The sequence below is a fragment of the Notolepis coatsorum genome (genome assembly GCF_963971535.1).
Source record: "Notolepis coatsorum genome assembly, chromosome: 13".
Taxonomy (NCBI): Eukaryota; Metazoa; Chordata; class Actinopteri; order Aulopiformes; family Paralepididae; genus Notolepis; species Notolepis coatsorum.
The window spans coordinates 112,973,095-112,994,210 of record NC_140177.1 but is presented as its reverse complement, the minus strand read 5'-3'; the positions used below and the strand labels follow the sequence as shown (position 1 = coordinate 112,994,210).

The 21,116-nt window shown below is 47.3% G+C and overlaps 1 protein-coding gene across 2 annotated transcripts in view; it reads right to left on the bottom strand.

Annotated features, from left to right (window-relative positions):
- marchf11 (membrane-associated ring finger (C3HC4) 11) overlaps nt 1–20,871 on the bottom strand; it is a 77,110-nt gene extending 56,239 nt beyond the window's left edge. For both annotated transcript variants that reach the window (XM_084327442.1, XM_084327443.1), the window contains exon 1: nt 20,222–20,871. In XM_084327442.1, the coding sequence (XP_084183568.1) occupies nt 20,222–20,647 (426 nt within the window). In that variant the 5' untranslated portion in view covers nt 20,648–20,871. The remainder of the gene's footprint in view (nt 1–20,221) is intronic.
- Between the last annotated feature and the right edge of the window lie 245 nt (nt 20,872–21,116).

Below are 21,116 nucleotides of genomic sequence, written 5' to 3'. Positions count from 1 at the left end.
TTTTGAAACAACTTTTAATTTGCACGGTTAACACTGTCGCCTCACAGCTAGAAGGTCCTGGGTTCGATTCCCGCTTGGGGACCAGGTTGCCGTGTTGCCAGTTATCCAGGTGGGGTATCTCCCAGGCCTTTCTGTGTGGAGTTTGCATGTTCTCCCCGTGCTCACAAGGGTTTCCCCTCCCAATAAGATAAACCCAATGGAAAAACATGCGCAACAGATAGCTAACACTGTCGCATCCCTGACAAAGATGGACAGGAGCACTTGGATTGGTCCCCGGGAGCGGCGCACGCTGCAGCCCTTGTCTGCTCCCAGCTGCCCTTGGGGGGAAGGATGACAGGATGGGAAGTGCAGAGAACATTTCATCAGCGACTCAGTGCATGTCTGTGTTCCTGTGGGTCGCCCATCACATGTGTGTGTGTGTGTTAAATGTGCATGACAAATACAGACTTCTTCTCCATAGAACCCTGTTGTAATCTTTTAGCACAACATGCTCAATGGAGGCAGGGGGCTGGGCAACTCAGTCACTTGATTCGGGTTTCGGGTTTGTGATTCTGGTATTGCTGACTTGCTCAAACTCATTGCATTTACAAACAAGAAACCCATCTATAGTAAACGGAATCATCAGCACTAATTTATTTTTAACAATTGTATTAGTAGTCTAATACTCAGCAGTAGTAATCATGCACAGTCCTAGGCTTTCCTCTGTATTAGGATTGTGAGTGTGCTGTATGTGACAGTGAAATTAGTATTTATTTGTCTTTATAACTCAATTTGTAGTATATTTGTAGGGTTTTCAGTTTCAATATTCTCTCTCTTTGTAAGATGTTGCAAGCGTGTTGAAAGAAATCGGTGTTTTTCAATGTACATTTGGTTTATAACTGATATATAGAGATGAGCTTTAAGAGCGTCTACTGAGACAGATCTATAGATCTTAATAGTGCTGGCAGGCAGAGGGTGTTGCAGCAGCAGACTGAGATAGAGCTCAGGGCAGGCCGAGGTCGCCATCGGCACATAAACAAACTGATAAGTAGCAAGAGGGGTGGGTCGGAGTGATGGGGAGAGGTTTGACATCATTAGAAACAGTGTGTAGAACCATTACCTATAAGCCTACTGCGAGGGGCAAGTGGGCTGGCTTGAGTTAGACGCATGCTTGAAGAATTCAATGTCCAGAGAGCTCGTATCATTTTCGATATGCCAATCCTTTTATTGACCATTATCAACCAAAAAAGATATACAAAAACTCTTTTTACTAATAACACTGAACGCCGACCTATACGGCACATCAACACGAACACGACAAGACACGGTAAAAAACCGTATGGCTATTCCCCTTGCGCACCTGGGGCTTGTCACCCACTGATCAGTATATATGGATAACCACCCCCTGTGGTGGTTGCCATGGTGACTGATAATGCCAAACCTCTGCACCGTGAGTTAAAATAAAACTAAATAAACAGAAGGGCATTTTGGCGCCAACACACCGGCCCCTAATTGAGAATGGCAGGAGGCCAGGAACAATTCAAATAATATTTACATAATGGAGCCAATAAATGTATACAAAATAACTCAAAAAACAATTCTCTGAATTAGAAGCTTTAAATTGCAGCTACTTGAAGCAAGCAAAGTTTAGTTACTGGTCTATTAAATTGCAGCTTCTTGAAGCAAGCAAAGTTTAGTTACTGGTCTACATTCGTGCAGAACGCACCAGTCCTTTTCTGTCGAGATAGGTCTCCAGGACTCTTCCAAGTAACCAGGAACCACATGGGGCTGTAGCGTCTGCGATCAATACAATGTCTCCAGGGACAAGACTTTGTCTCTCCTTACTCCACCTCTGCCGCTCCTATAGCAAAGGTAAGTGTAACTGAGGGGTACAATTCCCTGACTGTATTATATAAGTATGGTATCATTAAACCACTACTGTCTTATGTACATTACTACTGGCCATACAGTACACAGGTATATCAGATGAACACTTCCCACAATGATACGGTTCCACACAAAACTGGGTTATAATAATATTTATTAGCAGCAATGATAGTATATAACAATACTTTACGTAGGGTCGCGCTTATAAGGCGAAAGAATGTGCGTGAGTAAATCAATAACGTAAGTCCATTATCATATTACGCAGGAGATAATGAATACCACCTGTATCTTAGGAATTATATCTATGGTACACTAGTAAGGCAGCGGGAGATACTGGTAGGGTCCCTCCGGTTGTAGGCCAGCAAGGGGAGAGGATTTGTCGGTAGCAGAGTCTGGGTCAACGAAGAATAGGGAGACTCCAAATACAGGAGACGGTGCAATAATCTCTTGATCCGCAGACGAATAACAGCTGTTCTCCGGCATGCAGCTCCGCATGGAAGAAAGCTAGCCAGCCTCAGGCTTCTGAGAGGCGGGCTCGACGTTGCTCCTCACAGGGTAAATCCCACACAATTGTGGGTGTAGACGATTCTCCGCTCCATCAATTACAGGACCAAAGCAAATATAATCCAGCCGAAAAGGGCTATGTAGTCGTCGGGTAGGTTATCCAGTGTACATGTCCACACGGTCCTCGTCTAGGGCTCCTCGGGTGAAGGCGCCAGGGTAAGCTGCCCAGCCTGGATAAGCACACTAGCTGGTACGAGGAAACGTTGGTGATGCTGGTCACTGTAGAACGGTAGCCGCACGATACACTATACATAAATAGACTATTACTGAATTAATAGAATAGGTCGAACTCGACGGTACAGCGTTAAACTCTGATACTTCAGTTATTAATTCGCACGCGGTCTCAATGCTCTATTTGGGGCCAAACAGGCCATACTTCACCGCACGTTGTATCGTGGGTGAGGCTTCAACTTATTGGGTAACTCTACTTCTGTATTCACCTGCGCCGTATTTATACGTTAGGTGAACAAACTAGTACCAGCCTTATTCCTGTCTCGTATCCTTGCGCAGAGCCGTTCATGTCCAGGCAAGTCTTTGGCGGTGACTTTGAACTAGACCTTGGGGGTATGGCAGTGGCGCCTAAGGGACCGCTGTACAATAAGAGAACGAAATATTATGGTCTGTACTAGGTTAAAGGGATATTCCGTGTATATGTACAAGGAATACACAAGGGATATCAAACGATATACAAATATTATGCAATATATATCAATTAATAAATATATATATTCGGTTTAATCTGATCCTTCGTAACAGCCGCCTCCTAATTAGTCCCACCTAATTAGATAAGCAGAGACAGATTAACCGCACTGTCCACTACTCAATGTCCGTTGTGAGGGTAGGGCAGTTCACAAAGTCAGGGGGTCATGGTCGTCATCAAGAGTGTCGGGGAGCCTTGGCAACTCTATCAGCCTCGCCACGGGTTTGGTATATGTCCGCCCTTGGACGAGCACTTCTGCCGCTCTGACCTTTCCGTCGGCACCAGTGATCACTCTGCTTACGCGGCCGGCCGGCCACATAGCTCGGGGTAGTGACTGGTCGATAATCATGACGACTGTTCCTTCTGTCAAATTGTCTCTTTCTTTCACCCATTTCTGGCGGGTCTGTAGAGACGGTAGATAGTGGAGGAGGAAACTGTTCCAAAACTTGTCAGCCAATACTTGACTGTATCTCCACATTCTTCGGCCATTCGCTTCTTCAGGCCTGTACACTGTCTGTGGTAGCACGGGGTCCAGCCGCCCCATCAAGAGAGTGGTTCTGCCCCCTTACAGTGGAGATCACAAGGTATGAGATACCTCGGAATAAACATCCGGACACCTATAGACACGATTTTTGATTCTAATGGTCCACACCTCTTGAAGACAATTAGGGAGGATATTAAGAGATGGACAGTGTTACCCATTTCATTATGGGGTAGAGCAGAGATAATAAAAATGAATATTTTACCTAGAATATCATTTCTAATATCAGCTGTTCCACTCAAATTCCCCTCGTATTGGTTTAAAGAGATAAATAAGCTATTTACAGGTTTCTTATGGAGGGAGAAGACACCTAGAATCAGCTACAAGAAATTGATGAGACCAAGAAATAGCGGTGGACTTAGTATTCCGGATGTTTACTCATACTATCTCTCTTATAATGCCAGATTCCCCTTGTCATGGGGTTACATATGCAAGACCGAAATAGGCAGTTGGAAATGGATTGAGGAGAATATTTTATCAGAACTTAGTAAGACGGTATCCTTGGTATCATTATGGTTTCACCCCAAACCTAACTTTAAAATGGATAACCCGATAATAAGATTTTCATGTGAGATAATCAAAACCCTACAGAAACGGCTAGCCTTCAAAGGGATCTCTTTACCTTCATGCCCCATATGGTCTAACCCCCTGTTAATGGCTGGGGGCAGCACACTAGTAAATACTTCATGGCAGGGTAAAGGAATACATCAACTAGGACAGATTGTGAAGGATGGAGAGACGATACCTTTTAATGAATTGAAAGATCTGTATAATTTAAGAGATAGTGAATTCATGTTGTACTTTCAGTTGAGATCTGTAGTAAGATCAGTATCCATGAAAAATAGAGATATGGGGATACATAAGGATTTGGATGACAAACTAAGAAGGATCGCTTCAGAAAGGAGGTCAGTATCTAAGATCTATAGGTTACTCTCACTTAGCTCATCAGATGGCCTGGCCTCCATTAAACAGCAGTGGGAGAGGGATTTGAAGGTCTCCTTGACTGCTCCACAATGGGAGACGGTTTTAAAAAATACAACAACATCATCAAAATGTGTAAGATATAAAATGATACAATTAAAGGTAGTTCATCGAGCTTATATTACACCATGTAAAATAAAAAAAATGGATCAAGCCATCTCAGATTTGTGCTGGCATGGATGTGGGGAGGTAGGAACACTCATCCACATGTTGTGGCATTGCCCCACAGTGAAGAGTTTTTGGCACAAGGTCATTTTAAGACTATCCTCTATTCTCAGTGTTAAGATACCCTTATGTCCAAAAGTCTGCCTCTTGGGCATAGGGGTAGTTGGTATACAATCAGCACTTACGCAACGCATCATTACACTAGCACATATGTCAGTTAAGCGTACTATCATGATGAACTGGAAGATCCAAAAGCCAAATTGTTTCTGTATGGACACCTGGATGAGGGATTTCATGGACCTATTGACAATGGAACGAGCAGCCTCAACGCTCACTGAACATGACCATGGAGAGGACGGTCCCTGGATCTATATAAGGACATATTTGGAGAATACTTATGACTGAAAGCAGGAGTGTTTGATCTGCACCCCCCCCACCCCCCCCCCCCATTTTGTTAGTATGTTTTGTCTGTATTGTACCGTTTGTGAGTTTTGTTTTGTCTGTATTGTACTGTATTGTATTGTTTATTGTTTGTGAGTTTAGTTTTGTCTGTATGGTACTGTATTTATGTTGAGCTGTTTTGTGTTTCAAACTATTAATTAAAAAAAAAAAAAAAAGAGAGTGTTGGGGGTGACTGGGTCGACATCTGCTACCTCACTTGAGACGTAACCGAGGGGCTTTGAGTTCAATACTCCCTCGATCTCCGTGAGGACTGTCGTGAGGACTTCTTCCACCACGGTCTGGGCCCCAAGCACGGCGTACAGGGCTGTCTTTATTGAACATACTTCTCGTTCCCAAGTTCCACCGAAGTGAGGTGCATTCGGGGGATTAAACTGGAAATCAATCTGAGAGGGAGCAAGGTGGGTCTTAAGTTCTGGGCCCATAGCTTGGAAGCTCTCTCTCAGCTCTCTTTCTCCGCCTTTGAAGTTTGTCCCGTGATCAGACAATAATATAGACGGTTTCCCTTTCCGCGATGTGAATCTCCGGAAGGCCATAAGGAATGAGTCTGTGCTCATGGTTGGAAGGAGTTCTATGTGTATCGCTCGGGTGGTCATGCATTTGAATACAATACCCCACCGCTTCTCAGTCCCTCTTCCTTTCTTTACATACAGCGGGCCGAAACAGTCCATACCGGTGGAGTGAAAGGGCTTGTCGCCGAGTCGGAGGCGACAGGGGGGTAGGTCAGCCATCCGGGGTATACTGGGCTGTGCTCGCCATTTACGACAGTCTAGACAAGTCCGCTGGAAGCGTCGTACTGCTTCTCTCCCTTGCAGTATCCAATAACGACGTCTGATCTCCGCGAAGACTCTCTCTGCCCCGGCGTGGTGCACGTCCTCGTCGTATTTCTTTATGATAAGCTCTGTGACCTTGTGTCGGCTGTTTAAGACTATCGGGTACTTGACGTCATCCGGTAAGTCTGGGGCTCTCCTCAGACGACCACCCACTCTGATGAGATTATGGGCGTCGTTCTCAGGGGCTAGGTGGAGCAGTCTGCTGTCTGACGGGACTGGCTTTGATCCCTGTAGACAGTCTAGCTCGTCGGGGAACGAGTCTCTCTGGGCTCGCTGTAGCAGAAGGAGTTCTGCTTCTTCGTAGTTAGCTGCAGTAATGTCAGTAGTGGGCTGAACCTCTGGGTGGTGCCACAGGAATGTCTTTAGCTGCGCACTCTCAAGGGTGAGGCAGTCGTCTATGTTGGGATCTGTGGGGACGAGTGTGTGTGTCAACCCACAGAACATAGATTTCTTCTTCTCTGCCTCCTCTTCACTCGCCTCCCGTGGGGTGGGTGTAGGCCACTCTTCTTCCGGGAGCTTGAGGAACTCGGGCCCGTCACTATATAGATTGTGACAGGTGAGGTCATCCAGGGACATTCCCCGGGTGATGACGTCAGCTGGGTTGTGTTTTGTGTCCACATACCTCCAGCTTGCTGCTTCTGTTAAATCTTGGATCTCTGTGATTCTGACTCCCACGAAGACCTTGTATCTGCACGAATCGGACTGGATCCATGTGAGTACGGTCATGGAGTCTGACCACAGGATTGTTCTTTGCACCGGGATGGTGAGTTCACGTTGGATTAACGTGGCGAGTTGCGCTCCTGCTAGGGCTGCGCAGAGCTCTAGACGCGGGATAGATTGTTGCTTGCGGGGGGCTATTCTTGAGCGAGCCAGGATGAAGGCAGTATGTATTTCTCCTCCCTCCTCTCGGGCCCGCAATTAGGCCACCAAACCGTAGGCTACTTCGGAGGCGTCGCTGAAGACGTGCAGGTCCATCTGGCACGTCTCCGGCCTCACTGTGGGTGGGAAGTAGCTGCGGCGTATGTTGACACCTGGGAGTGAGCTGAGTTCTGTCTCCCACTCTCTCCATGTGGAGGCAAGGTGTTCGGGTATGGGGTCGTCCCAGCCCTGGTCCTTGTCCCATAACGCTCTTACAATCATCTTTGCCCTGGTGGTGTAAGGTAGAATACATCCCAACGGGTCATATTGTCTGGCGAGTGTTCTGTATACACTCCGTCTTGTGGTCGGTAGTGAAGTCGACCTTCCCTGCTCCTTGGTCAGGGGTGTGTGTTTATAATGGAGCGAGTCTGTTTTGAAGCGCCAGACTAGTCCTAATGTCATTTCTTGGGCTTCTCCTGGGATGGTCGCCATCCAGGTCTCGCTGCTTGCTGCCTTGTCCTCTGGGGAGAGGCTGCGCAATACTTGAGGGTCGCTGCTGGCCCACTGCCGGAGATCAAAGCCGCCTTTGATCAGGGAGGCGCGGAGCTTGAGTAGGAGGGCCTCGGCTTCTTCTGGCGTCGAGACGCTTTGCAGACAGTTGTCCACGTAGAAACTATTTCCTACACTTTGTCGGACCTCTTCATCAGCTGCTGGGTCCTCTGCCACGTGTTTTTGCAGTGCAAACGTAGCACAGCATGGGCTGCATGTGGTTCCGAAAGGGAGGACTTCCCATTGATAGATGGATGGTTGCTCATCCCCGATCCTCTCTCTCCATAAGAACCGCAGCAGGGGCTTGTCCTCCTCCACTAGTCGCACCTGCAGGAACATCCCTTTGATGTCGCCGCTGATGGCCACCTTGTCTTGGCGGAAACGTAGCAACACGCCTAGTAGAGAGGGGCCGAGTGTTGGGCCGGGCAAGAGCTCTTTATTCAGATTTTGTGATCCGATCTGGTAGCTGCAGTTAAACACAATACGATCCTCGCCGTTGTGGTGGACTTTGTGGTGCGGCACGTACCATGATTCGGTCGTCTGATCGGCCTCTTTAATGTCAATTTTCTTTATGTGCCCCGCTGTGATTAGCTTGTCAATCTCAGCGCGGTACACAGTAGCTTGAGCGGGGTCTCTGGCTAGGCGCCGCTCTGTGTTCGATAGATACCGCTCTGTCGCTTCTTTTGGGGCGTGGAAGGTAGGCATACCCTCTCGCCTCAGGAGTGGAGTTGCGTATCTCATCACTCCGTTGACTTTGACTCTCTTTGTCCCCCGCTCGAGGAGGGCTATAGCATAAATGTCTTCCTTGGAACGAATGTGTTTCTTTTCGTTCTTAAAGGGCATTGTCTCTAGTGTCCATAGCCTCTCGACGTGCTGTAGGAGGGTGGTGTCTTCTTCTGTCACTCTGGAGTGGAGGCAGCTAGTGGCTGCTGTTCGGTTAGGAGACCTAGAGAGGGGGCCTTGTAGTGTCCATCCTAGGCGGGTCTCGACTGCTGCTGGACAGCCTCTGGGCCCAGTGTGGACCCGGTCCATCGGGACAATGAGGTGTGCATGGTCGGATCCTATCAGCAGGGTCGGGGTGGCACCGTCTATGAGCGGTATAGGTAGTTGACGCAGGTGCACATATTTATCCATCAGCTTGGCGATGGGGTAGGTGTACTGCGACAGGCCTATGTCTTGGCTGGTGAAAGCGTTAGTGATCCTATACCGTCTCTCTGGCTGCCCGCTTGCTGCGATAGTGAAGGAGACATTCTCGCCCTTTATCGTCTTCAGGTCTCTTCTTATTGTCTGAATCGTCATCGTTTCTTCGCTCCCCCGCAGCCCCAGCTGGGCCGCAGCGGACGCGAGGAGAAGGGTCTTCTCTGACCCGTCGTCAAGGACGGCGTAGGTGTCCATGACCTTGTCTTCGTAACTCGATGTTACACGGACCACCTTCAAGAGCACCCGGGCGCCCCCGCTGCTGGCGGGGTCAATGTACATAACACTTGCCTTTGTGCTGCTTGAGGGTGCAGGCTTTCTTCTGTTACTGTCATGTAGGACGTCCAAGTGGGCTCCGTCACACCGACTACACCTCTTCTTTAGGCGGCACTCGGCTGCCATGTGACTGCGCGCACATCGGTAACAGCGTCGGTTGGACTTTATCCATTGACTCACCTCGTCGGCGGTCATCTTCTTGAACGTGTCACAGTGTGACAGCCAGTGTTCCTTTTCGCAGTACGGGCATACAATCTTCCACTTCTCTTTCATCGAGGGGGTACTGTGGTTCTTGTTGCTCGGTACTGATTCGGCTTGGTGCATGACGGTCACCAGCCTGCGGCCATCGTTTGCTCTCCTAGGTCCCTCTCTGGAGCTTGGTGTGCTCCGCACGAACGTATCCAACCGTAGGCTGTTGACTTCTCTCGCCAGGAAGTCGGCTAGGTCTAGGAGGGATGGCTCGGGACCGTTAGGATCACGGTGGTCTCTTTGCCGCCTGAAGCGCTCTTGTCGGGCGGGCGGAAGCTTCTCTAAAATCCTCTCAACATTAGAGTTCGCGTACAGTTCGTGCATACCCTTTTCCTTTTGCGCCCCCAGCATCCCTACCAGGGATTGTACCTTGATAGACAGGTCGTCTAGTGAGCGATTGTCTGTGGCTGGGGGTAGACGGTCAATATTCCTTATCTCTTGTATTACGTAGTCCCATATCGTTGGTCGAGGGCTGCTAGAGCCGCGGTGTATGGGGTAGTAGAGGTGGAATATGCCAGCACTATATTGTGCGCTCTGGGCACCTTCAGGTGCTTGAGTAGGATAGCATACTTGTACGGTTCATCAGTTACATCGGACATCATTGTCTCTAAGCACATTCGTAGCTCTGTGTACTGTGCTCTGTTCTCGTGTGTGAAGTCCGGGAACGTCGGTGTGCCAAGGTACGATGCCATGGATGGCTGGCACATCGGTGAGAGTTGGAGGAGAGGCCTCCTAGGCGAGTCTCCTCTTACTTGTCGTGGTGGGCTGGTACCTGTCGGGTACCAAGGCCCGCATACCCAGGTGCTGTTCCTCGGGGCTGGTCGTGCGTCAAGCTCACCCGTGAATTGAGTCGGGGGTCTGTAGCGCAGAGCCGCGGGGGTAAAGTCTGGGCTGTACTGGACCTCCTGGTCCTGTGGAGTACGGTGGTGCTGTTGGGCTTGACTCTCCTCCTCTCCCTCTTCTTCTTCCTCTGCCAGGTCATCTAGATCCTGTAATCGTCTATTTAGCCTCTCCGCGGCATAGGCCGGTTCTTCCCTGTTGCTGGGTCTCGCTTGGACCGGTCGGGGAAGGGGTTCGGAGAGGGGTATAGGCTCTCTCTGTTGGCCGGGCTCAGGGTCGCTTGATCGGGTAGGGGAGGGTGCCCTAGACCCTTGTCTTGACGAGGCCCTGGAGCCCCGTGCGGAGGGAGGGGGGGTTACCCTGGTAATCAGCTGCTCCATTATCTGCGCTTGTAATCGGTCGCGCTCGGCTTCGCGCTTGGTGAGAGCGAGGTCGCGCTCTGCTTCGCGTTGGGCACCGGCGGCGGCGCGCTGGGCTTCGGCGGCGGCGCGCTGGGCTTCGGCGCGGTCTCTTCCCATATTCTCTTCCGTCTGGAGGCGTCTAATCTCTAGGCGTATGCGGTCTTCGTCACTCCGTTGCTGCGCTTGAAGGCGTTCTCTTTCCATGGAAGAATGTTCGCGCTCGCTAAGCGTCTGTGCTTGGAGTCGATCGCGCTCGGTTGAGGCTGCCAGGCTGGCGATAAAGGCCTGCGCCAGCATCTTCTCCGCCTCGCTGGGGGAAGACGCTGGTTGAGGTGATCGGCTTCTGGTAGTACTCGTTGGAGATCCGTTCTCCTGTCGCGTACCGAGGAGATCCATCTCCTGGGTGCGCGTCTCTTCTTGTGGTGGGTCGGGTTCCGTCCCTGGAGGGCTTTCTTTATCCTGGAGCTCTCCGGGGACTACCTCGTCGACGTTGGCGGGGGGTAAAGTCATGTCAGGTCCCTCCTGGTCCCCCCCGTGAGCTGGGTCAGTTACGTTAGAACCCACTAGGGTCTCTACTGGCGGGGTAGCCTGGTCGGTAGGGTTGGACATAATTTTACTATCTACTTTTTCCGCGTTTAACGTCTGTAGAAAGCTAGGTAGTATACTGGCAGCGTAGTCCTCTAAGTACTGAGGTGTCTGCCGTCTACGCTGCGGGCGATCTATTTTAGGAGAACCGTTTGTGGAGTGTTCATTATTGGCCATGTCAATATTAATACTACTATATTAATATTACGCTAGTTACCCTCCGGCTCGAAGGACCAATTGTAACTGAGGGGTACAATTCCCTGACTGTATTATATAAGTATGGTATCATTAAACCACTACTGTCTTATGTACATTACTACTGGCCATACAGTACACAGGTATATCAAATGAACACTTCCCACAATGATACGGTTCCACACAAAACTGGGTTATAATAATATTTATTAGCAGCAATGATAGTATATAACAATACTTTACGTAGGGTCGCACTTATAAGGCGAAAGAATGTGCGTGAGTAAATCAATAACGTAAGTCCATTATCATATTACGCAGGAGATAATGAATACCACCTGTATCTTAGGAATTATATCTATGGTACACTAGTAAGGCAGCGGGAGATACTGGTAGGGTCCCTCCGGTTGTAGGCCAGCAAGGGGAGAGGATTTGTCGGTAGCAGAGTCTGGGTCAACGAAGAATAGGGAGACTCCAAGTACAGGAGACGGTGCAATAATCTCTTGATCCGCAGACGAATAACAGCTGTTCTCCGGCATGCAGCTCCGCATGGAAGAAAGCTAGCCAGCCTCAGGCTTCTGAGAGGCGGGCTCGACGTTGCTCCTCACAGGGTAAATCCCACACAATTGTGGGTGTAGACGATTCTCCGCTCCATCAATTACAGGACCAAAGCAAATATAATCCAGCCGAAAAGGGCTATGTAGTCGTCGGGTAGGTTATCCAGTGTACATGTCCACACGGTCCTCGTCTAGGGCTCCTCGGGTGAAGGCGCCAGGGTAAGCTGCCCAGCCTGGATAAGCACACTAGCTGGTACGAGGAAACGTTGGTGATGCTGGTCACTGTAGAACGGTAGCCGCACGATACACTATACATAAATAGACTATTACTGAATTAATAGAATAGGTCGAACTCGACGGTACAGCGTTAAACTCTGATACTTCAGTTATTAATTCGCACGCGGTCTCAATGCTCTATTTGGGGCCAAACAGGCCATACTTCACCGCACGTTGTATCGTGGGTGAGGCTTCAACTTATTGGGTAACTCTACTTCTGTATTCACCTGCGCCGTATTTATACGTTAGGTGAACAAACTAGTACCAGCCTTATTCCTGTCTCGTATCCTTGCGCAGAGCCGTTCATGTCCAGGCAAGTCTTTGGCGGTGACTTTGAACTAGACCTTGGGGGTATGGCAGTGGCGCCTAAGGGACCGCTGTCCAATAAGAGAACGAAATATTATGGTCTGTACTAGGTTAAAGGGATATTCCGTGTATATGTACAAGGAATACACAAGGGATATCAAACGATATACAAATATTATGCAATATATATCAATTAATAAATATATATATTCGGTTTAATCTGATCCTTCGTAACAGTAAGTATTCTCTCAGCCAGTGTTTCCTGTTCCACTTTGTCTGCATCCTCATGACTCTGTTTCTTTTATGACTCATCTCCAATAGAGTCTTTCGTAGTTTCAGGATCCAAGCAACTGACCTCTTCAACCTTTTCTAGTTAGAAAAGTAGGTGATCAGTTGGTGTGTGGCACTTGGTGCATCGACAATTACTGCATTGATGTTTAGATCCTTTTTTACCTCAGGGTCATCAGCAGAAATTGTTGTACCCCAAGATACCATCTGGCCACTCTTCCTCTGGTTTCCAAAGAAACTCAGGGCCCTCAATCCACCTTCTGTTGGTCAGCAAATCATCCACCTTAACTCCCCTTAAAGTTTTGTCAGCAGGGTTCTGGGTGGTATGAATGTACCTCCACTGCGTGACATCAGATGTTCTTTGGATGGCAGAAATCCTGTCTCGGTGGAACTTCTCATCTCTCCCAAACCTCCTTTTCAGTCCAAGGATGCGTTGCCTAGCAACAAACTGATTGTTTGGCAGAGACACTTCTTTCCTTTTAAAGGGAAGCTCCAAGGTGTAATGTCCGTCCTGAAGTTTGCATGAATCAGTCATGATTTCCATGAACTTCATATCATCCCTCGACATTTCCTCTTTGCCTTCTGATGACCTTTCATTAAAATCATGGTTGTACCGATTGTTCAGCAACTCCTCCAGATTTGTTATAGAGATCCTATTAACAATAGCAGCGGGGTTGACATTCTCACTCCGCTGCTCACTGTAGCCTGATAGGGGACCATTAATGACCCACCCCAATAGGGTCTTAATGGCATATGGCCCATTGCCATGACTATTCACAACTTCCCAAGGTTCAAGCAATTTGGAGGCATTGGTACCTATCAATAACTCCACATCAGCTTGAATCCGAGGAAGGGCAACCCCATCTAAGTATGGCCACTTAGCCAACTCCTCTTGGCTAATGATGTTACTCGTGGTTACAGGCATCCTCTTCTGGGTGTAGACCTTGGGCAGGTCATAGAACTGTTTCCCAGTGAGGCTGGCGATCTCCAAGTCTGTCAGCATGTAGCTGGACACCGATGCCTTTTTGGCTGGTTTGTGTTGCTTGCTCTCTCCTTCTGATTAATATGAAGAACACTGGGATGGTTTTGGCTGCACACCTTGCAAGTCAAGCGCTTCTCGCAATTCCTGCTAAGATGTCCAATGCGAAGGCAGCCAAAACAGATTCCCTTTTGCCTTATAAAAGTAATCTTGTCCCTGTGTGTCTTCTCCTCCATCTGAGGACATTGATCCAGAGTGTGATTTTTAGAGCAACATACACAAGTGTTGGTGTTGTGAGCAGATGCATTTCTTTGCTTTGCAGGGGTTTCGATGGTAGTAACTGTGGTTGCAAAACTGTCTCCTTTGAATTTGGGTTTAATTTGTGATTTCATTCTGTTCATGTTCATAGGTCTACTTCCTGTATTTGGTGGTGTATTTTTAATGTCTCCGAAGACTGGGTCTGAGACTATCTTTACCTGGCGCTCAATGAATGTGACAATATCCATGAATTGTGGTCTGCGATGGTGTTTTTCCATTATCGAACATACAGAGACTCTCCAATTCTCTCTGAGCTTGTATGGAAGCTTTGAAATCAATACTTTCATGTTCGCTGGCATATCGAGTTCCCTCATGTACTGGACATTCTCCATAGCATTACAGCACTCCCGAAGGAAAAGAGCATAGGCTTGAAGAGATTTTATGTCTTCAGCCTTCACTAGCGGCCAGTTGAGCATCTTCTCCATGTGAGCTGCTGTGATTTTATATTCATCTCCAAAGTGTTGTTCAAGTAGGTACTTAGCCATATCATAGCCTCTGTCTGGAGCCATGTGTTGACAGCTACGCACAAGCTCTTTAGGCTGACCCCTGGTGTACTTCTCCAAGAAGTACAAACAATCACCTCTGTTTCTCGTGTTCTTCTCCACACAATGAACAAAGGCTCTGACAAAGGTTCTGTACTGCAGAGGATCCCCATCAAAATATGGAATCTCTCTTGGTGGCAGTAAGTGAGTGGTTTGCTGCTCCACTAGCATTGCTGTTATCTCATTTTGTCTTTTTAATAGGTTGCATACAACTGAGGTTTCATCGCTTTGGGGTGAAATTACAGTTGGGGTCGTTAGCTGCACAGGAGGGTCCATGTGAGTTGTATTGTCCTGTTCTCCATCCCAAGACACATGTTGTCTTTGTAAAGATGGCGGTTGCGTTTGAATGAGGGTTGGCTGTAACAGCATAGATTGTTGTCTTTGCCAAAATGTGGGCGGTTGAATGGGTGTTGGCTGCATCAAGTGCATAGGTTGTTGTATTTGCCAGGGTGGTGGTTGTTGAATGAGTGCTTGTTGCTGTTGCATAGCTTGTGGTATTTGCCAGGGTGGTGGTTGTTGAATGGGTGCTTGTTGCTGTTGCATAGCTTGTGGTATTTGCCAGGGTGGTGGTTGTTGAATGGGTGCTTGTTGCTGTTGCATAGCTTGTGGTTTCCATAGTGATGGTTGTTGCACATATGATTGCTGTGCAGATGGTTGCTGCAGTTCTGGTGGTTGCATAGATGGTTGCTGTGGTAGTGATGTATACCCTTTTGCATGAGGATTGAGAGTGACTGAGGGTTCCTTTAACCTTGTTCCTTTCCTGTAGTAGGAGTCCATTCCATCGGACTGTGTGAGTGAAAGAGCTTGGTAACTGGGGGATTGTAATACTGCTATTCTTGCGTTGGTAGCTGCCAGTTGTGCATCAAGCTCCATCGTTTCCTTTTTCTTTTTCAGGATCTGTTCCTGCTCTTCCAGAGCGTGTTTATCCTTTTTCAGGATCTGTTCCTTGGCTTCCTGAGCGTGTTTCAGGATCTGTTCCTGCTCTTCCAGAGCGTGTTTATCCTTTTTTAGCATTTGTTCCTGCTCCTCCAGAGCGTGTTTATCATTTAACGCTGCAGCGCGAATCACAAGTGAAGCTCTATCTGCCTCTGCCTGTAAGCGAGCTGCTGAGGTAGAAGATCTGCTGGACCTGCTGGACCTGCTGGTACCAGACCTTGTGTGACCTGATATTTTTTACTTCCCACATTAGAAATGCTGTCATTTGGATTAATTAGATGCACGTCCTCCTCATCCTTATTAACACTTTCCACATTAGAAATGCTGTCATTTGGATTAATTAGATTTTGCACGTCCTCCTCATCCTCATTAACACTTTCCACAGGTTTGTCATTTTTGTCCATGCATTCATGTGATCAATAAAGTCATTGACATTGATCATTTTGGCTTTGAACCAAATGTCATGTTTTCCCCTTTCCTCAGGAGGTACTATTGGCAACAGAGCCTCCTGGTTTGCTGCTGCTTCCTTGCATATGTGGAGATATTGCATAAATGCGCATTGCACCTCCTGTTTGCATCCACTTTGCATTAACCCCAAAATCGTTTTTTGCAAGTTAGAAGCCTTGTTAAATTTAGATTTATGTAATTTATGTAATGTGTCGATTTTATCCAATAGGTCTTTTGGTGTTAATTTGCTCTTGCGTTTTGTGACCTGCTGATCGGTATCAACATTGTGTGTGATTTGACCTGTGTCCACCTCGGACTGTGTTTTAGCCACTGTGGGTGTAGGCTGTGACTTTTCAACCAATGAAGGTTCTTTACAATGTGTTTCAGCCGTGGCGGGCTGTTCAACCGGCATAACGCTAGACTCTGGATTTTGAACACCTTTATCAGAATCCATATCAGCAATATAAGACCAACAGATTCAATATGAAACGTTACCTTTGGTTAAATCACAATAAACAAAACCCATAGTTAATCATCACATGGTTAAACGTTGTCTCAATTGACCCTGTGTGCACACATACATTTTTTATATGGCCATAAGGTATACCTAGTAGCGCGCTACATACCTGTTCGTTGCGCAGCGCTGTCGGGCCGTTTGACTTTTCTTTGAACTTCGAAAAGTCTTCAAACAGCGCTCCTTGTCCGAGCGCTATTCAACTTCAAACAGCGCTCCTTGTCCGAGCGCTATTCAACTTCAAACAGCGCTCCTTGTCCGAGCGCTATTCAATAAACTGCTTGCTTGCAGGACAGCTCCCTGGTCCGTCCGCTCGCCCAAATGGTGCTGGGGCAGCTGGTGCCGTCTGCTCCTTGACGGTGGTGGACAGCTCCCTGGTCCGTCCGCTCGCCCAAATGGTGCTGGGGCAGCTGGTGCCGTCCGCTCCTTGACGGTGGTGGACAGCTCCCTGGTCCGTCCGCTCGCCCAAATGGTGCTGGGGCAGCTGGTTCCGCGCAATTCCAAGCGAAACGGTGAACCAAACAGTTGTCACTAATGTCTTTCAGCGGCCTCAGAAATCAAAACACTGTCTCGCTGATCAGCTGTTGAATCATGAGCGCAGAGCGCGCTGTCTCGCTGATCAGCTGTTGAATGAATCTTGAGCGCCCAGCGCGATTATCCTCGTCTTCCAATAAATAACAAAGGCAATTGTCCATTTCAAACGAAGAGCCTTAGTTTTTGACTAATGTAGAACCATTACCTATAAGCCTACTGCGAGGGGCAAGTGGGCTGGCTTGAGTTAGACGCGTGCTTGAAGAATTCAATGTCCAGAGAGCTCGTATCATTTTCGATATGCCAATCCTTTTATTGACCATTATCAACCAAAAAATATATACAAAAACTCTTTTTACTAATAACACTGAACGCCGACCTATACGGCACATCAACACGAACACGACAAGACACGGTCAAAAACTGTATGGCTATTCCCCTTGCGCACCTGGGGCTCGTCACCCACTGATCAGTATATATAATGCCAAACCTCTGCACCGTGAGTTAAAATAAAACTAAATAAACAGAAGGGCATTTTGGCTCCAACACAGTGTTTTATGTGTGTTAAAGGTTGTTACCATGACAGCGCGTCACATAGCGACCGAAGAGAGGCCGGGCCTGTCGTTGCTATGGCGAGAATATAGAAAAGTAAGTTTTCTTGTGAGGTTTTTGTTTATGTAATAAACAACGTTTTTCAAGGAAGGTACTACGCTGTCCAGTGTGAATACTTATGGTTACGGAGTGCATTAAAGGGGAATGACAAAGATTGTATCAGTCAGTATGAGAAGACAAAATAAACACAACGCAGGGTCAGTGGATGGAGAGATGATAACACAAGCCAAACAGATGAAGAAGTGATACTGGGCGATTGATCAGAATCTAACAGTGTTGTGATATTACATGTGGAGTCGCCAGCTGCTTCTTTTCACTGGGAGAGCATAACGTGCATGGAGGTTCACATCATCTCCCCCAGATCCCCTCCCTGCTGAACAGGTCGACCAGTAGGAGTTGCTATTATAATGACTAGTACTCATACCCCACATATAATGTATATATATAACAGTTAAAGTGAAAAGGTATTATGTTTCTCATTATGCATGAAGCACTGAATTATGTTCTATATGGTTCTAAATGGGACCTCTAATAGTGCCATATAGTAGCACTTGAGAATAGTGCCATATAGATATAGGTGTCATATAGCACCAAAAGAGGTTCCCTTATGATTACGAGCCAAATAACCACTTTTAGATATTATTTAGCACCATTTAGGACTTTTTAGTACTATTTAGCATTTTTGTTTAGAGTGCAGCCTTTATACACAAATTATTGGTAACCAGGCAAACATTTACAAAATAATGCTCATTTCAGCTTCTTCCCCCCAGGCCATCAGAACACTGAACACTGATCTCTCACTCTCTCACACACACACACACACACACACACACACACACACACACACACACACACACACACACACACACACACACACACACACACACACACACACACACACACACACACACACATGCACACACACACATGCACACACCACACGTCCTCACCAGGGGCGGAGCTAGGGGGTGGCTACCTGGGCTCAAGCCCCGGATGTATTCTGAAAAGCCCCGAATCTATTTTAAAAAAAATAAAAAAAAATAAAAAAAAATAAAAAAAATGATTTTTTTTTTTTTTTTTTTTTTTTACAATTCATCATTGTTACATGAAAATATGTTTGCACCAGATTTAGCAGAAGCTAATTTCCATCTGTGGTCTATCCAGCTGCTAACTGTATTTGAGTGAGTTAAGTCTTGGTGTTATGGTAGACTCAGACCTAAGCTTTAAATCACAATCAACAAGTTGACAAAAACTTAATTCTTCCACCTTAGAAACATAGCTAAAGTACGGCCATTTATAAATCAAAAGGACGCTGAAAACCAGATCCATGCCTTTATCTCAAGCCAACTCGACTACTGTAATGCACTCCTTACCGGCCTCCCGAAAAAATACAATGATAACTATTTTATTGCAATGCACTATTGCATTATTTTATTCTATTTTACTAACTATTTTATTGCACTGCACTATTTTACTTTGTATCAGTGAATCATAGACGCCTGGCCATAAGAGCATTCGGAGCATCTCTGCTCTCCCACTATTGAACTTGGGGGAGCAAAGGTATGATCTTGCTCCACCACTTTTTGATTATATGAAAAATATGATATATCCCCCCCCAATATATAAATCTAACCATAACTACGTTATGGTTAACTGAGTTTTATAGTGAAAAGAGCAGCTTTATTGGTCAAGATTGAAGGCTCTATATTGCAGGAAATTGCACGTACAGGTTCATTAAATTCAAAAAAAATCTGTCGTGGAGGGGGTCGTGTCTGACCCCCTCCTACCCACCCCTTGCCTGCAAAAAAAAAAAAAAAAAAATTAAATTAAAAAAAAAAAAAAAAAAAAAAAAAAAAAAAAAAAGGGGGGGGGGGGCCCATCTGGGCTAAGCCCCGGATCTCCTACAATCCTAAATCCGCCCCTGGTCCTCACTTGCACACTCTCACACACCCCACACACTACAAAAAGGTCACTTTAAAAACACAACTGTATATTTCTATATACCGTAGTACTCATTACCTTTAGCATTGTATTTTATTCACATTACTTTTTATCATGTCTATTCTATTTTATTATTTGTATTTTTGCACAATAGAGGCGGGCATGGCCACCTACATTTCACTACGTGTCTTGTGTATGTATGTGACAAATAAAACTCTTGAATCTTGAATCTTGTCATATTCCAGCAAATGTCTCTCTCAACAGACTGGAATTTGCTATGCGCTGTCCATGGTGCTGAACACAATTCGAGGCTGCATGGCTGCGACTATCTCAACGCTCAGACACCAGCTGGTAGGCTACCACGGCCCACCCACTGAGTATCAGCATTACTAGACCATTGCTCTCAAACTTGTTCATGTCAAGAACCCCCACAGTGACACATAATAGGTCAGGGCCCCCATCTGAGAAGATATGTGTTGTGAGATGTGATTTCGTCCAGCATTCCATAACTGTCATGTTGTACATTGGCGTGTTGTACAGTGGAGAGTGAAACATAATAGTCTTTCGTGTACATTATCCCATTGGGCAAACCTGAATAGAATATTAGTGAAATTAAACGATTACTCATTTTGTTGTGTGGACCCCCTGGAAACCCCTCAATGGCCCCGGGGGTCCCCGGACCCTACTTGAGAACCACAGAGCGATACAATTAATTTACCTGCTCGGCTCCTTGGAAACATATCCGACAACTCGGAGTGGGGATGCAACTCTCGCTGCTGCAGTTGGAGTAGTGCACCGCGCGCGTCTTCTCGGGATTGTCCCCGACCGTCCCCTCTTCTTCACTCGAACATTCCTCCTCGTCCTCCTCGCGATCGTCATTGTCCTCCACGCTGAATTCGCGAGTGTCCCGGGCTGATGCGCCCAGAGGATCGCCGCCGCTCCGACCGCCTCGTTCCTCCCCGGACTCCTCATCGTCATCTGGGCGCGGATGTCCTTTCAATCCGTGTGGTTTGTCCTCCTTGCAGGTGCGGGCAATGGTAGCGCCTCCTTGTGGCGCCTCTCCCCTCGTCTCCCCGCAAGCGGGACCCGCCTCTCCCTCCTCTGCGCTCATGATAACATGGAAAAGTCGCAATCCAAATAGCATAGATGCCAAGCCAACAATTTACACATAGGAGGCTACACCCAAATAGATGCAATGGTTCCAAATAGCACCAGCGTTCGCGGAGACGCCTCCGTGCTGTTGACCGCAAGGCTGAATCCCAGCTGTGACGTATACGGTGTGGCAGTTTGACAAAGTTGTGGTTAAACGGCCGGTTCTCCCGCTGTGTCGCTGGCGTGAATCGGTTGAGTCCGAGAATCAATTCCAAGCAGCAACCTCCATGCATCGCAATGATGGAGGAGAGAACTCCCCCTCGAGGATTCCAGTCCGGGTTGAACCCCCCTCCCTTCTCTCTCACCCATGTCGCCGTTTCCAAGGAAACTGACATTTTGATAAAGGAGATAACTTTCCAGACACACGGTCGCCCACCCGCCGCTGGTCACGCACCCAAAGAGAGATTGGCTATTGATACCCTTTTGCACGTCTGCCTCAAGAAAAGCATTAAAGGAACATG